Genomic DNA, 18,075 nt, shown 5'->3' with positions numbered 1-18,075 from the left:
TTAGAACTGCAGCTAGTTTCACTTGCAAATAGCAAATATGAAACAAATATTTTGAAATAAGTTATTTTATTGAATTAGAACAGTTATTATAATTTTTTCAGTTCTTGTTACGATTTCTCCAAAGGTACGTTTTCTCTTGGAGAAAATGCACCCGAATTCATGGGTACGTTTTCTCCGTGTTACGTTCTCTCCAGGGTACGATTTCTCCTGATATCTAGCGTTACTTTAGTGAATGGTTTTGCATCGGTAATTTCTTGTTTTGCATCGGTGTCTGTTGATTTAGCAAACAATTCTGTTTATTTTGTTTTAAACTGGTCTGTGTGGTTTTTTACCATGTTTTAAAAAAATTAGTTGTTCGTTTTGCATTAACGTCGTTTATGCGTTTAGCCTTTCCGCCGCCAAAAGAGACCAATGTAGTCTTAAAATGGCCACGACCATTGAACCTCTTAAAGTATGACCTGCATGTTTATGTAGATACATGAGGGACCTATGAGCTGTTTGCGATGGCGGTCTTCAATATTCTCAAGATGGACTATCCAGTTTATGAAGGAGTTGGTTTACCAAAGATGGCAACATTTCTCGAGAACCCTGGAAAAACGATACAAAATATCCAAGACTTAAAGCTCGGTCCGGATGCAGTTATTCTGGCTACGTTTCCTCGATCGGGTAATTTAATCATATTTAACTTTAGCTGATGGTCTGACCATTGAACCTCTTAAAGTATGACCTGCATGTTTATGTAGATACATGAGGGACCTTCATAAAAGTCTGAGGTCAATAGTTCGCCGCCTTATTTGTCACTGGTTTACGCAGCTGTCCGCTTTTAAAGCTATTATCATGCGATATGACGATAACATGGACTTATCTTGTTGTGTACATAGGGAGATAACATGAAATGTAGAATTCTGTTTAAACACAAGTTATTTACATCAATTTATAAAATCTCACTATTATTCATGTTTTAATCAAAATAAGGATAAAAGTTGAACTTTCTTGATTTAAATTCTAAGCAATTGATACAAAATAGCGGATCACAAAAATTGAATATTCGCGTAAAAAATAGTCATGGGATGGACATCATTTTATACATTACTCAATCTGTACTAGAAGAAGTAATATATTCTGAGGAAAGTTTGTTTTATCCCCTCCCTCGGAAAATGCAACATATGTTCCATCGGCATAACGCCTGAATATTTTTATAAAATAATCTTATTTTTCTTAACATTATTTACAACATATAAAAATATCTTATCTATCAAATTTTAATAGAACACAGGTGATAATAATGATAGTATTAGCACTGACAAAAATGATCATAGTACATGTACTGGTTATAATAGATGATACAGATATTTTTTATTATCTTAAGTTACATTTTAAGGTACATGTATATTGCTTAGAAAAGGATAATAATAATACGAAAGTTTATCATTCATGATTTTTAAATTTTTTCATCTCATATATGTAAATCCAAATTAACAATTTTTAAGAATTTCAACAAAACATGTAGATATAAGCTGTCTATAGGGATCAACTCTTCTTCGTTACAGTTCATTACATACCATATAGACAGCGCTACTGGAGGACTTGTCTACTCTTAGTATATATTTTATCTGTAAATCATACATGTATATGATATATGTATATATAATAAAGATAAACAATATAATTAGAGTAATTTACTGTTCATTTGTCGTTCGTTGGCCTATCACAATCATGTCCATGTTTGGTCGGGTTTATCCTTTTAGGCTTCGAGCGTCATAATCGGATTCGGAATCGGAAGAGTCCCATCCGGAGTAGGGAATCGGAGTCTGACTGCACACGCATTTCCTTCGGCATTTTCAATCTGTTGCGTTGTTAAGAGCTCTCCTTCGGTTGTTGAGTTTGTTTAGGTCGGCTCTATTGCTCACCTTTTTTCCTCTTTTTTTTGCAATTTTAGAAATGATTTTGCCTAGCAAATTTTTCCCCGTCCACGCAGCTTGTATGATATTTTCATTTCCAACCCTGTCAAGCCCGGAACCCCATGTATCGTTGTATGTAGATTCAACGAAAATAGCATGTTTGTAAGTAAAGCGCAATTTCTCACGAATCTTTCAGCTTGCACACATTTGTTTGCAACAACTTCCGTCACTACTTTTTCGCACGTGTGCTTTCACTGCTTCTTTGTTTTGACTTTGTCGCCGATCCGTTTAGCTGACAGCGCATCTGTGGCGCTCTGTGTTTGAGCAGTCGCATTTTGGTTACCACATCTCATTACTTTGGCGAATTGGAACACATGTTCCGCTGACTTAGGTGTAGCACCATAAAGAGTCATCTCACATTGAAAAAAATTGGAAAGGACGTTATCTTCCCCGTTAAAGGCAATGGTGTTTTGTTGAACCTCGTAAGAATTGCACTTGAAATCTCCCAGGGTATGACCTGATTTTTTTCATACATTTTGATTCACTTTTACAGTTTTTTCTTGCAAGGTCAGTAGCCCAGCAATTTGTGCAAAAGCAGATGTTTTACAACCTTAGGTTGCCCGTAGTGAAAGATTAAGCAACTGAGTCCTCCACAATAGTTGACCCTAGGCAAAGATTTGCCGATAGTTAGCGGCTCTTTGTAGAGAAATCAGTTTCGATTCAGAACACTTGTCATTATGTTGCTGATTGGATGCCGTATTTTTCATAAAGTATTTTGCTCTTAGCAACACACCCAAGCTTGTCTAGCAGCTCATATGCAATGGAGTCATCAACCGAAAACGACTATCCACATATGCGGATCTTGAGCGTCGTTTCGTTTGGTTTGGCGTGAAGTTTCCAGACGAGTATGGATTTGTATCAAAGAATGAAATTGAAACACTATTTAATTCCAGTACATTGGAAAGTAGTTTTTCTCTACTGCTTCTATCCTTGAGATAGAAACGCCAAAGGTTACGACCTTGCTGCAAACAATCAGGTCAAAATCTGTAACTCTACCGTTATCATTACACTGAATGTCTGAGTCTTTCAAGTATAACGGTTTGATTCTTCGGTAGTCCGTGTAACTAGTTTGTCAGGCCATGACGGAGATTTAAATCAACGCTTGCTGTTACTGATAATTACTCACGAATTATTTACACCATTTACAATGGTTATTCCACAGATAATGAATCTAACCACCAAAATGAAGAAAAGACATATATACACAGTCATGAACACATCCTCTCCATGTACAAAGAAAAGAAGTGTTCAAGAAAACCAAAAAAAAAAAAAAAACGGCAAAATTGTCAAAAGACAACGGAGCTAAGTAAGACACGTCTTACCAGCTCAGTGTCACGTGACTCAAAATCGCCTGAATGTGTTTTGAAAAATTGAATACTTACGTTGTATATATAGTTCATCACCATAGTGAAGCTAAATAAGCGTTGTAGTCAAAGAACTCTAAAACTGGATTACTGGACGTCAATGTTTCAACATCAATTCAATCATCGGGGAAAACTATATAGAGTATCAAAAGAGGACCACAGGCCACATCGTTCACCTAAACAACAGTTCTTGTATCATTCCAGTTGAAAATTAAGAATAGAACTCTTTAAATATATTGTTAAACTTTATATTCAAAGATATTTTTAGTAACATATCAAAAGAAACTTAATAATTTTGTTATTATTATTGTGGAATCATTAGAAGTTATGGAAGCTCAAGTTTCGTGGCATTCATTAGTAGCCCTCCTCAACAAATCGACATCCTTGTTGATTTGTTGATAAAGAGTTAGTTAGGAACTGAAAACCTACGCATCAATGAAAACACATCCCCACGTATAAGCAGGAAACGAATTTAGAACCCATGCACAAATTTTAGTTGACTGTCAACTTATTGCCAATTAGATGTACACCGTCAACGAAACCACGTTCCAAAGAACATGTGATAAACCATCTTCGCTAACCAAGTATTTACGATCTACTCTATTCCTAAACCCTTGTCTATTGAAGATGGGGAACACCGGACAATTAACGAAAATTGATTCCGTCGAATTTTAATGTATCTAAATAACATTTACACTTAAACATATTCAAATAACTCCGATTCTACATGAAGTGAATATTATGAAATCATGTCCACAGTTGATATTATACTGTCATGTGTAAAAGATTTTATCAGGTAACTTACAGTCAGAACAAAAGATATGACCTGAGTGGTAATATTCATTTAGTTTCAAAACTTTTCACATTGTAGGAACACACTGGGTGTACGAAATTGTTCATATGTTGCATAATAAAGAGGCGAATTATGCTACAAAGTCCAGAGAGGCTGTTTTCTTGGAAGGTTTGTCAGACCTTGGTCCTCTGCAGTCTTATAATCAGGTCGTCAGCACACACCTTCCATTCCAGTGGCTACCAAAACAGCACTTGGAGACAGGTGGCAAAATCATACATGTCATAAGGAACCCGAAAGATGTTGTTGTTTCCTTGTATAAATTCTTGGTCTCTTGCAATTCCATAGAGGAAACATTTGAAGAGTTCTTATTTGGATATTTTTTAAAAGAAGGTGAGTTGGATATACACCAATCGTTTGAAGGACCTGGGTTCTATATATAATTACATTGCAATAATTGCACTTAGATGTAAATGAAAACGAATCCTACAATTTATGGCATAAGGGGTGATTAAACAAACAGGAAGATCAAGCGGAAATCAACATTAAATTAACATTAAAATTCAAACGAACAATTATTGTTTTATCGCAGTTCTTAACCGTCTTCAATATTTTCCTGAGAAATGTTAAAAATGAAATAAACGATTTTGTTTTTAACCCTTAATGGGATGTGATGGTATTGAATATATACTTGTAGAAAAATATTTAAACCTACACGCATTTATGAGTCCTCCCCTTTAAAGATTTTCATAATAAATTTAGTTGGTATGGGTTTACATTATTCAAATTAACTTTGAGAATAATTGGATTATCTTAAGACTCTCTCTTAATACAATGTGTTTTGTTTTTGTTATTAAGAGGTGATGTACGGCGGCTGGTTCGATTACAACAAGGCGTTCATCAGAGAGTCGGAAGCGCGAAAAGACCAAATCATCATGTTGCAATACGAAAAGCTGCAAAGAGTAAGCAGTAAAATCGAAAATACGTAGTCTAGTAGTACAATAAAACTCGGTTATAGTAAAGTCCTAAGGACCAATGGATTAACTTTTTTATATCCGTAATGCGTTATATCCGTATAATGAATTCGTAATAATAACTATAGCGAATTCACTATGTACATGGTTTCTTTCATTAAACTATAAGTTTTCCTTAATTTGACAGTTATTTAGAAAATCAAAATGGCAGATGTTATCAAAGAATTTCTTTTACATCTAAAATGCCTACACTTCTTTAATTCTAATGTTTAACTAAATTTTAGTGATCATGATTTTGGCGAACTTGTATTTATCTGTTTTTATTAATTACAATGCTTATGAATGCAGTTTTAATGATAAAATGAAATTTGAAATTCAGTCGTATGACATAAGCAAGATAAAGGATTCACAATTCTTTGTCATGTAAACAAGGCTCGTGCCCTGTTTTTGTTTATATAAGTTCAATATACCAGTAAAAAATCTTTTTCAAGCTGATAAGTCTATCTTCTTATTCTTTTCAAGCATAATTATATTTCTAACGTTAAACACATTCATTTTAGGTCTAAAACTGGAATTTTTACTTCAACATTCAAAATGTAATATAAAGCTTTTGAATTGTAAGCTCTGTAACTTGCTAATAACGCAACGAATGACACTCAAATTTTGGTTGCCTATTACATATGACTTACTAAAGCATTGTGAACATTGAAATCGGAAAAATAAATTTTGACCAAAATCATGACCAGGCCCCTTAAAACTTCAGTTGGTTTACAGCTGAGATATAAAGATCTTGTACAAGGTTTTGCTTTGCTTAGAATGCTCGTGTTATGTTCGTGTTAACAAATAAGCTGTTTAGATTAATAATGTAAACAAAACTATGAGTATTATTTAATGAATTCATCTTAAATTATAAATACAATAAAATGTAATAGAAAAAAGAATGATTTAATTGAAACATTTACCATACGTGTAACAAATGTAAACAAAAAGTAAGTCACTACGAGTGTCAATCCAAAAATATGAAGACATTGTGGCTGTCTATCATATTTTTCCTGAAAGTCATTCTTGACAGATTAATCTGAGCACAAACACTTATGTTATTGATATGCGAAGTTTTAGTCCATTTGATGAAACGGTATTTTTGTTACCCCTTTTTTAAAAACAACATGTTTTGTCACCACAGCGCACGGTAACGTTCAAAATATCTTATTTGAACACATTTGTTCGAGAATCTTAAGTTAGTTCTTCAAAGTTTTCATTTTCTAACCGTGTTTCTCTTAGTTTACAGTAAGGATAACCCTGAACGTCGGTTGACATTACTTCTTTTTTTACTAAATATTTACAGATATTCTACTCTTTTTCGAACTGTTTTATATTCAAAATACAATGACCACTACCCCAACAAAATTTATTACAGTTAAACACAAACTTGGAAATAATTGTTGACTTATTTTTTGCACCATTGAGCATTTTCACAGCTTGTTTCGGCTTTTTCCTGAGTTAAATCCATTTTGTTTGTACTTCTCGTTGCGCCGTGATGTCCGGCGACGTCGATGTTTTTAGTCAATTCTAAAGAGGACTATCTGTCTTTAGTTACTAATATCTGTTATACAAAACAATATATCCCCTCATTATTTGATTTTTCATTATTGGTTTTAAGCCAAATTTATAGAGATATTACTTTCAACATTATATGGATTATTGTTGACATAACACAAATTTTGACCGTGCACCGTGACCTCATTTTTGCAGGATTATATTCTAGATAATTCTTAGAAATAAAGAAATTTATTAACTTTTTTTCTTGCAAATTGTTTGAAACTATTGCTATATTATGCCTACTAAATTTAGTAATGATATGGCGTTAAGTAATATAGCTATGACAAAAGTCTTCGTATTTTTTGATTGACCCTCGTATACTATAGTCTTACATGTACAAATATTTCTGAGCTCTATATCTACTTTACAACTTAACTGTTGACATATAAATGTGGCTATTCTAAACATTATAGACAATACTTATCGTAAATTAAAATTTGAACATTTTGAGCTCAAATGAACAACATTTTTAACAGAATACAAAAGAGGAACTCAAAAGATTGGCCGAATTCTTAAACGTAAAAGATGCAGAACCATTGCTGGAAGACATAGCAGAGAAGTGTAGCTTTGACAGCCTTAAAACCTCTGAAAAAACATCGCAAAATGATGATACAATGTCGGATATTATGAAATCCATTCATCGGAAGAACAATCCCACCGTATATAGAAAAGGTAAAATAGAAAACCGTATATCTAGTGTTTTTTGGCGTGTCAGAAACTTTGCAGAAATGCAGTTAATATGTGACTTTAATTTGCATGTTTTTTACGCTTTTAAAACTTGCTTAATTTTTACCGGATAAAGTTTCATCATATTATATTTTTCCAATGCCAAAGGGATTTCATAAACAGCGAGAATTAGATATTAAAAAAAAAATTAGTTTTTCTGGGAAAAAAATCAAAGGCATCAGCTAAAAAACCCACGATTTCCGTATGAATAGAAAACCTAAATAATCAAATATGAAAGTAGAACGTTATCTCTATTTCAATTATTTTTTCACAATTAAAGCAACCGAAAAATGAAAACTAACCAAATTAATTTCAGGTAAAATTGGAGACTGGAAGAATCATTTCACAGTAGCAATGAGCAAAACATTTGACAAGGCATACGCAGATAACATGAGAAATGTTGCATTGGATATCGATTTTGTCTAGTGTTAAATTTAAAAAAAGGGAGTACATAACATTCGTATTATATATACATATTTATGCATTATAACCTCATAAGTTTTGGCTAGATTTGTTTATAGTTAGTTATTAGTCTATCCCTGTAATTTACATGTAATGGTGTTACACACACTGTTTAGAGCTCAACAGTGTATGATACAAAAGACGATTAAAATCAAATTACACACTTCTATATCAACATCGAACTTTGAGTATTTATTTGAACTTGAATTAAGTGACATCGGTTAAAGGGGCGGTCATGTATTGAATTTCACCCAAATAGATTAGAAATCTTGTTTGTGGCTGATCAACGTTACACAATTGATTACTATTAGATTCAAGGTATTAATCAGTGGTAAAGATCCCACGACCTCTACAAAAATGAATATTTGATAGAGTGTACACAAATCATGTTTAAAATCGTTTTTAACTGTTTGAATACTTATAGTCTGTCCGAAATATATTAGATATTTATGCAGCACATTTTGACGATTTTTAAAAAATAAAAATACAAATTCGTGTGAGAAAAGTGCAATTGAAATCGATGAACAGGATCTAAGATATTTCTGTTGACATATTGTCAGCTTTCACAGATTTTACCAGATCATTTAAGTTTTTTTGCCAAAATTATAGGTTTCATAGTTCTTTTTGAAAGATTTCAGGCAGGGAGGTGGTCGTCATTACAAATTTATAATTTTTCTACTCCAGAATGAAACCTAATTAATTAAATGCATATATGAGACTCCAAGTTTGTGTATGGGTTATATGCTACTCAGGTGACCGTTAAGGCCAATTGTCCTCTTTTTAATTTACACAAAGCTGTCACTGCAGGGTTAACAAAGTAGTGCGAATCGTAATGTGTGCGCAAAAAGTAGAATTCACCGAATGCCTGATACTATACATGAAAACTTCATTCATAGATAGATCATAATTATTTTAGAAGTATGAACCCTTTAAATTCTGAGATAAAAAGTCGAGGCTATACATACATGTATACGTAATACAACGTACAAATTAAGTGGTTAAAAGAAGAGGGCTAGAGTCGGTGGAATCTCTGATAATCTTATGGCTTTCACGTTTTCGTTTGAAACACATGCAAATGGTCCACGTATTGTAGTCCTTTGTTAAAGGACAGAAAGGACAGCAACTTAATGGATGAACGTAAATTGAGCTCAGAGGTATTTATGATTATCAAAATATCAAGCAAAAAGTGACGGAATCAAAAACTCGTGACAGAATATAGTAGGCTTTACAATAGTTGCAGCATGTTGCTATACTCAGAGAATATTCTAACAAACAGTATTTTACAAAATCCACCGGGCCTAATATCTATTATTGTACTGACTAACATCATGTGCAATATATATGTGGGCCTATGGTAGAGTGCACAGCTAATCGCATTAGAACATTATTTTCTTCATTATTTACTTTATATTTTCATAAGAAAAGAGTTGACCGAAACTCTTTGACCTTGCCAAGAGGAATGTACGATCTTTATTGGCCTTGCTTCCATGTAGCAATAAACTATATGAATGCATTAATTTGTTCATAAAAGGAAAATGCCAAAGCATCACAAAACAACAGGACATGCACCTTCCAGGGACATGGTCACAATTTTGGTCAACAAATATTTTTCCGATTTTAATGTTAACAATGCTTCAGTAAAGCCTTTTTAACAGGCAACCAAAATTTGAATGTCATTCGATGAGTTACAAGCAAGTTACAGCGCTTACACTTCTTTGCTATGTAAACAAGGCATTTGTTTACATTCTGAATGTTGAAGTGAAAATTCAAGTGTTTGACCGAGAATAAATGTGTTAAACATTAAGAGTTATTCATTTATGCTTAAAATAAATACGGAGATATACATATCAGCTTGGTATATTGAACAGATGCCAACAATGACAGGGCACGAGCCTTGTTTACATGAAAAAGAATTGTGAGCCCTGTATCTTGCTTATAACTCAACGACTGACTCTAAAAATTTCATTTGATCATAAGAAATGCAGCTCTAAAGCATTGTAAATAATAATAAAAAAATAATTGACCAAAATCGTCAGCATCCCCGTTTAACTAACGAAATAGAAATGCCGCCACTAAAACAACCCAATATATACCCTACACCGGCGGTAAAGTCCGGTTTTGCAATCAGGTCAAAACAGATTTTTGAAAATTGCTTTGAAGTCTCTTACTGGTCTGACACTATATAAATAGTGCCTGTTTGGGAGGGTAACAGTTGAAATTGACACCCCGAGGAAACCATTGTCAACCGACGCGAAGCGGAGGATGACAATAGTTTTCGAGGGGTGTCAATTTCAACTGTTATCCTCCTAAACAGGCACTATTTATTTTATCATACTGAACGTCTTAATTTTAGAGATTTTTTTACTGATTTTATATAGAAATGACGTGAATTCCACAGCGAACCGTACGCGCATAATATACGCGCATGTAACAATTCGTTGTGGTACCCGTTGCTAAGTGTGTTGCTAACGCTTAGGATAATAGAACGGATTATCAACTGCGTCTAAATCATTCAGATTTCAGTATTTAACATGAAAGTATTATAAATATTTTTATCATATGAAGCATCTAATTTCAACCGTATTGGATGATGACTTCACCAGTCATATCTCATACAGTGTCTCGAGTAGTGGTCATATATCAGCTTCTAACACGAATATTCGATGATGAAACGTGGTCAGATAAACGGCTATAAATAGAATATGAACCAAATCATTAGTGACATTATTTATTGAACGTTCCTCGTTACTGGTTCATTTCATGGTGGTTTAATTCTTACAATGAATCAATACTTTTCGTTACCACAAAATGATTTTATCAAATATTTTTTGGAAGTAATATTTTTTTTATTTCCTTTAGCTATTTTACTAAACGTATAGCATTGAAGTTTCTCCTAGCAAAGAAGTCAGTCTTGGTTAATTTATTGTATTACAAAGATAATAATTTTTTAATCAATGCAAAATAACGGCGATGCTTTAATGTTTGCGGAAAATAACTTCATCGGGAACATAGTGAAATAATATTCACTGTCATTACCACGTCAACGGTTAACACGTTGAAAACGTCTATTAAGTGACATGATATGACAATCATTAAAAACAGGCAAATTAACTTCAATTTAAAATCACAATCTCAAAGAAGGAAGATTGAAGCGTTTCAAAAACTGACATTTGAAGCGCAGTAAAATGAGTTTTTTTTCTCTGTGCAGATATATAGAATATTGACATTTTACGGTAACTAGTCGAAGGATTAAGTGTGTCAAAATCCACTCATGTTTTAAGGGGTAATCGTAAGTAGGACACAGACATATTTAAATCAAGGATAATTTTTATCTGTTAAAACTTCATGCTAATACAAATAAGAGTAGAATGGATATCTGTCTTGTGTCCAAGTTTCTGTCGATGAAAGAAGTAATCTAAATGATTCACGTCTGGGGCCGGGGATTTAGTTATACATGCATAAATTGATTTAATTCTCAACAAAGAAACGTAGAGTGCTTTTTGTCAATTTAAACAAGTTCAAGGTACAGTGAAACTTCTCAAAACTGGCACCCCTGAAAACCAGCAACCCCTCAACAGGTCTAGGCAACCTCCGTTTTTGGAGGATAGATTTTATCCACCGTTTTTGGAGGATAGATGTATGTGCCCCCTGGTGGATCTTTTCAGATGAAGGGCAATTAACTCTGTTTTTACAAAGGGAGTTAACTATGAATAAAATATAATTATTATACTATAAAAATATCACCTTATTCAGCTATTAATAATTATAATTATTGATAATATTTAATAAATATTTAAGTTTAAATAATTGCAGGGCTGATTTTAAAGAAAAATATCTTATGTGAAGACTCTCACATTTTTATCAATATTCTGGATAATTGATATCTATAAATGGTATCATTTTGATTAATAAAATATAAAAATGTCTTTTTGTGTGAAGGGATTAAATTTAAATGATACTTAATAACATGTGAATTAATTAGAATAAGAGCTACAAAGTTCCTAAGGTATATGCAAACATTTACTTTGTACATGTACAATATAGCAGATCAAGATATCTATTGTGTGTCTCTAAACGTGAATGAACTCATTAATGTTTTAATGAGTAATAAACATCACTATTTTGTGATTTTTATTAAATGAAACATGTAAATAGTCTATGTCATTTGTAAAACTAAACACAGGAAGTACACACTTTCAAAGCATATTGTGAAAATACTATACATAGAATTTCAAATCGCCGCATACAATCATTAGTTTATTCCCTTAACTTTAATTCCCATATGGTCTGGTGCTTGCATTTTCTCATTAAAGATATGCACGAAGCTTTTGAAATATACCCATGCTATCCTCCAAAAATGGAGGATAATTTCACCCACAATGCAAAGTGACTTTCCGTATATGGTAAAAATCAGCAGCCATCTTGAAATTGAGCTATCCTCCAAAAACGGAGGTTGCCTAGACCTGCTCAATATCGGCCGAATTAAAAAGTCCCGGCCAGCTCTCTCTTTGTTTCTTATATGTAAAGCCTTAGAAAACCGGCACCCCCTGAATACTGGACACCGGCCGTTTTTTGTCGGCCGATCTTTAACAAACGTGTGAAATATACCCTCACAAAACCAGCATATAGCCAGAGGACATAGACACCCCTATAATTGACGGGAGGTGTAAAAACAGCAGGTACACTGACTCGACAGAGCGTCAGTGTGATAGGTGTTAATTAAGAAATCATGTTTTTGTGTTTATTCTTGTTTTATTCTGTAATTCATTGATCCGATTCGTATTAAGTAATTGTATTCTATTTTATACTACACTGAACTCGGCGAGAATCCTCGGCGATAAATCGAACGTCAATGATACAAGCGGCATAACTGTTCACCTTACAAATTCTTGATAAGACTTTATAAAATGTGTTAACTACTGTGATTTTATATTCTACATTCACACAAAAAATATTTTAATTTCATTTCTAATAAATGTTTCCAAAACTAAATACTCTTCAGAGTTTCAATGTAAACGCAAGTTGATATAAGCGGCCTTTCAATGGAAATTTGACATATGCCTTTGTGATTGAAATTTAATTTAATAAAACTACGTATGTATGTGTTATCAGTTATTAATTTTCTGTATCTTCGGTAGTTTGATAATAAGATAATTAAGGGGACGCTAGTTTACTGTCATGATCAAAGTGAACAGTTTCTACTTTGCATCCACTACGTTATTTTTACAGCTTGTGTGTTTTCATCGATAATTAGCTGAAAATTATGAAACTTTATTTTCGCCTCCAAATTAAGACAAATTTACATAGAAGCTGTAAATGATTTTCACCAAATATTAAATTATAATGTTTGTGATATAAGCAGTGTTTTTGCATAAATACCGTCTTCAACTTGTCTTGTCATCAAACATGTCTAATCCAGCTAAGCGTCAACGTGTTGAGTTATCACTTAGTGATAAAATCAAGTTGATAAAAGAACATGAAGCCCAGCCCAAAATTTCTCAGCGTGACCTTGGCGAGAAGTTCAGAGTTGGGAGGTCTACAGTCGGCGACATATTAAAGAAGAAAGAATTCTACATCGAGCAGTACGAGCAGAAAGCGAGCACATCAAAGTCCAGATTCAACAACAGCTGCAAGTTCTTCGACATCAACGACGTCGTCTACAAGTGGTTCTGCACAGCTAGAGCTAAAGTCATACCGATATCTGGCCCCATCATTCAAGAGAAGGCTTTACAGTATTCAAAAGACCTCAACATCGCTGGATTCAAGGCATCCAATGGTTGGCTCGACAGATGAAAGGCCCGCTATTCAATCACATCCTTCAAGATCAGCGGATAAAGTGCCAGTGTTAACATGAATACAGTAGAGGACTACAGACAGCGGATACCAGAAATCATCGATGGATATAGAAGAGAAGATATTTTCAACTGCGACGAGACCGGTCTGTTCTACAGAGCTCTCCCAGACAAAACCCTCAACACCAAAGACATTTCCTGCAAGGGTGGCAAGAGTGCAAAGGAAAGACTAACAGTGATGTTTGCGTGCAGTGCAACAGGAGAAAAGCTAAAGCCACTTGTGATTGGAAAAGCTAACCAACCCCGCTGCTTCAAGAACATCAAAAAAGAAAACCTGCCAGTCATCTACGAATCAAACAGAAAGGCATGGATGACATCAGAAATATTCAACACCTGGATCCGTGATATCAACTCGACAATGAAAAAAAAGAAACGCCACATCCTGATGTTCCTTGACAACGCCTCATCACATTCTCATGAACTTCGCCTCAGCCAAGATCAACTCAAGTTCCTCCCAGCCAACACAAAATCCGTTCTCTAACCTTTGGACCAAGGCATCATAAGAGTATTCAAGGCAAGGTACAGGAAACTGATGATCAAGTCTCACCTCGGCAAGATCGAACAGACAGAGTCAGCCTCTGAGTTGTGTAAGGAAATATCTATCTTGGATGCCATCTATTGGATATCAAAAGCTTGGAATGACACCAAAGACAGCACCATTGTGAAATGTTTCAGACTTGCTGGCTTCTCTACAGACAACAACAACGATGTGCCTAAAATTGGCCCAACGGTTTTGGGGAAGAAGATGAAAGTTTTTAAATGACAACGACAACAACTATCGACAACGGACACATATTGCTCATAGAAGTTCACTTGTGCCATCGGCTCAGGTGAACCAAAAACATGTTTTTTTTAAGTTTTACTAGCAAGTCAATATGTAAGCTCAGGCACTTCAGAACGTTAAAATTGAATCCATTTAGGACCTCACGAGCGCTTCTGTTTATAAAAGTGGTTTTACTCAAATTATGTCATGTCGTCCCCTTTCTTCGAAATTTCTAGTTCTAGGCAAGGAAATAAAAATTCCAGCCAATAAAAATAATGATCGAGATCTTGTCATACCGTGTTGAGACGGACACATGTTATACATGTTTGTGTATTTGAATTTTGTTGTAATTACTAATACATATGTTTGATAAAATTGTTTCCAAAGTGCTTTTTTCAAAAAGACAACGCGAAGTCATTAAAATATGCTTACTATGTTTTACCGGTTAGTAGAGGTTCACCAAGGCCTCCATTTATAAACAATGCTTTCAAAGCCGTCTTTCCATACCTTTAAATAAACTTCATTCTCATTGGCTGAGGTAGTCCAATGGAACAGATCGATATTTACTGATTTTCTTCTATTTTTAGTAGGTGTATAAAAGGACAGTCTTGTCTATTATTCAGCGAGTTGTCCGGCAGAACACCCTAGCAGGTACTCCCACACTACCTTTCTCCATCTGCTAAGCACTGTCCCTTTTTGGTGATTTTGCTTAATTCTAACTTAGTAGTATTCCTGAGTGTATTTCTGAATCCATTCAAACAGCTTAGTGTTTCTTTAACTGGTTTACGGTAAAAAAAAAAAAGAGGTCATTTTTAATTAATTATATTCAATTTGATAGCATAAATCAGAATAAGAATACTTATTTTTGACAAAGTTTATATTACTGGAGTATTCATATTTTTCACATCATCATATTTTTTGATAAGTCCAATTTTTGAAGTCTTGTTTTTGAGACATTCAAATTCTTTAGGTCACATGAATAAACGCAGGTGACGTATTGCTATCCGTTTTCGTCCGTCATCGTGCGTCGTCCGTCGTGCGTTAACAATTTTACATTTTTAACTTCTTAAATTACAAGTCCAATTGTTACCATTTTTTTTATGTGAGGCCTCTCTATGATAAGAGGAATCTAAATTGTGAAATTCATGAATCTACCACCCTGGGGTACCAGAGGTGGGCCAAATATGCAAAAAAAAAAAGCCAAATTTTCAAAAATCTTCTTCCCTATTCCCACACATGTGAGGAAAAAACTGGTTGCATGGTTATGATGTCCAGGAAGCCCTGTACCAAAATTGTGAAATTCATGGCCCCTGGGTCAGTGGTTCTAGCTCTGGGAAGGGCCAAGATGCCCATACAGTAAAAATGTATTGAATCTTAGAAAATCTTTCTCTTTACTCCCACACATGTGGGCAAAAAAATGATTACATGGTTATGATGTCTATTAACTCTTCTACCAAAATTGTGAAACTCATGACCCCGGTGTCAGGGGTTCAGGCTCTAGGGTGGGGCCAATATGGCCATATAGTTTAAATGTATTAAATCTTAGACAATCTTCTACTCCCATATATATTTGTTAAAAAAAGCATCCAGTCTCGACAAGATATCGAACGGTCGAAAATTTTAACAAATTAAAAAAAATCATGGACTGTACAAAACTATCAGCATGAAGCCAGACTCAAATTCCCTTATGATAATAAATGGTCATTTCACCGAATTCCATCTATAATACCTATGCACATTTGATAACTTTATATCTTTTACCTTACATCTTATAGTTAGGGTCTTCCGTCTACAGCGGAAGACCCTACTATTATTCTATTGTTTCTTTTTCACTTTTCTTATTAGGGTCTTCCGTCTTCAGCGGAAGACCCTACTATTATTCTATTGTTTCTTTTTCAATTTTCGTATTATTATTAGGGTTTTCCGTTTTTCAACGGAAAACCCTTCTGTTATTCTACTGTTTCTTATTATTATTTTTTTTTTTTCCCGCAAATTTTGTGCACGAGATTTCTCGAACATTTTTTGTCTGATTGCTATGAAACTTTCAGGGTACGTAGATGATATTAATATCTCTAGACGTTTTTTTCAAATTTTTAAAATTCACTTCCGGTTATGAGTTATTGCCCTTTAATTGAAAATTGGGGGGTCTTTTGTCCAGAGTTGATCTCGGGATATACAGATGATAGATGCATGAAATTTGGCGAAATTGTCGGTAACATTTTATAATTTTGCTGGCATGAAAATTTTGGTAATTTCTTTTTTAGTTTAAGAGCTATTTGTCGCCAAAGTTTAAGATTTTTTCGGGGCTGAAATTTTGTTGCTTTTTGTATTATAACCTTTAAACTAAAAATATTTTGTTAATACATATAGAACAAAAGTTGTTTAGAATAACGAGAGCTTTCATTTAAAATTAAGAAAAAAGGGCTGGCCCCTATAATTAGGGGTCAGCAGCTCATACACGTATTTTTCTGATAGCAAAAATCGTTATCATTTTATGAAAAAAAATTAATTTAGTTATTGTTAATATATTAAATAATGTCATTTGGTATCAAATTAAACAAGTTCTGTCCTATATTTTTTTTCAAATTTCCTAAAACAAATATGTGAGAATCGTACATGAACGAGTTAATAATTCTACATAGACACACAAGCGAACAAATGCCACATTAAGGCCCAGGCTTTACTGCATTACGTTGTGTTGTGTCTTAGATAAATTGTTGTGATTCAATTTCATTTATTCATCTATATCATTTATGAATTGAATGAACACACATTATTTAAACGTTCTATGTGCAACTATTTGTCGGGGCGCCCCTGTTTGTGACCCCCGCGCGCGCGCGCCGAATGTAAACAGTAACGAACGGCATTGTAGAAAAGAGAGAGCCGTAATGCAGAAGAGAAGTTGTGTATTCTTTCGGTGTACACATGCATTTTCAATTTGCTGTGAAACATATGAACATGCACAGGGAACAATACTACATATTTGTTTAAGGAGGATATTTTTCTATGTGAATCGTTTACGAGGAAATTCTGACAGCCACACTTCTGTCGACGATCAGCCGTTGATAATCTACGAGTAATAAACAGATAAAGGAGAAAAGATGGACATTAAAGTGTGTGATTTATGTGGATGTTACTGAAGAAGGTGAGGCTTTTACTCCTTTTAAAGTTTCTTGTTATAAACTGGTTAAAATTTAGTATATAGTATAGATGTACATGTAAGTACGTGCACACTGTTAGATGTTTTTGTTATGGTGTGGGTGTTTGTTTACTAACGTGTAATTTTTACATGTTTCATGGGTGTTTAGACTCGCTCGAGGTTCATGGGGGACTGGAAAGGGTAACTGAATTTATCTATTTAAAAAAATAACAGATTGTGAATTTTCAACTCAAAATTCAAAGCAGGGTCTATTTAGAAACATATCATATATTCTTGTGCAGAGGACTCCAAATGTAGTCATGAATACCCTGTAGACATAACTTCAAGTAAATAAAATTGTATACTTCAGACTTCAGAGTTAAAACATGACTTCGGTTTAATATCTTTATGATGCCGATCATTGTATCATTAAAGAGGTATAGCA

General features: G+C 33.9%; 2 protein-coding genes across 2 annotated transcripts; both read left to right on the top strand.

Annotated features, from left to right (window-relative positions):
• The first annotated feature begins 494 nt into the window (after nt 1-494).
• LOC128180995 (sulfotransferase 1E1-like) lies at nt 495-8,053 on the top strand. Its single transcript, XM_052849228.1, has 5 exons — nt 495-666; nt 4,197-4,508; nt 4,974-5,077; nt 7,165-7,360; nt 7,731-8,053. The coding sequence occupies exons 1-5, from the start codon at nt 504-506 to the stop codon at nt 7,838-7,840; spliced, it is 885 nt and encodes a 294-aa protein (XP_052705188.1). The 5' UTR covers nt 495-503; the 3' UTR covers nt 7,841-8,053.
• Nucleotides 8,054-13,282: 5,229 nt separating this feature from the next.
• Nucleotides 13,283-13,669, top strand: LOC128182115 (tigger transposable element-derived protein 4-like). The gene has a single exon (XM_052850730.1). It carries the CDS (start codon nt 13,283-13,285, stop codon nt 13,667-13,669), a length of 387 nt encoding a protein of 128 aa, XP_052706690.1.
• Nucleotides 13,670-18,075: the final 4,406 nt, after the last annotated feature.

This window comes from Crassostrea angulata, chromosome 4 (assembly GCF_025612915.1).
Source record: "Crassostrea angulata isolate pt1a10 chromosome 4, ASM2561291v2, whole genome shotgun sequence".
Classification (NCBI taxonomy): Eukaryota; Metazoa; Mollusca; class Bivalvia; order Ostreida; family Ostreidae; genus Magallana; species Magallana angulata.
Note: the sequence above shows the minus strand (reverse complement) of the source record. Positions and strands in the feature narration are given on the sequence as shown.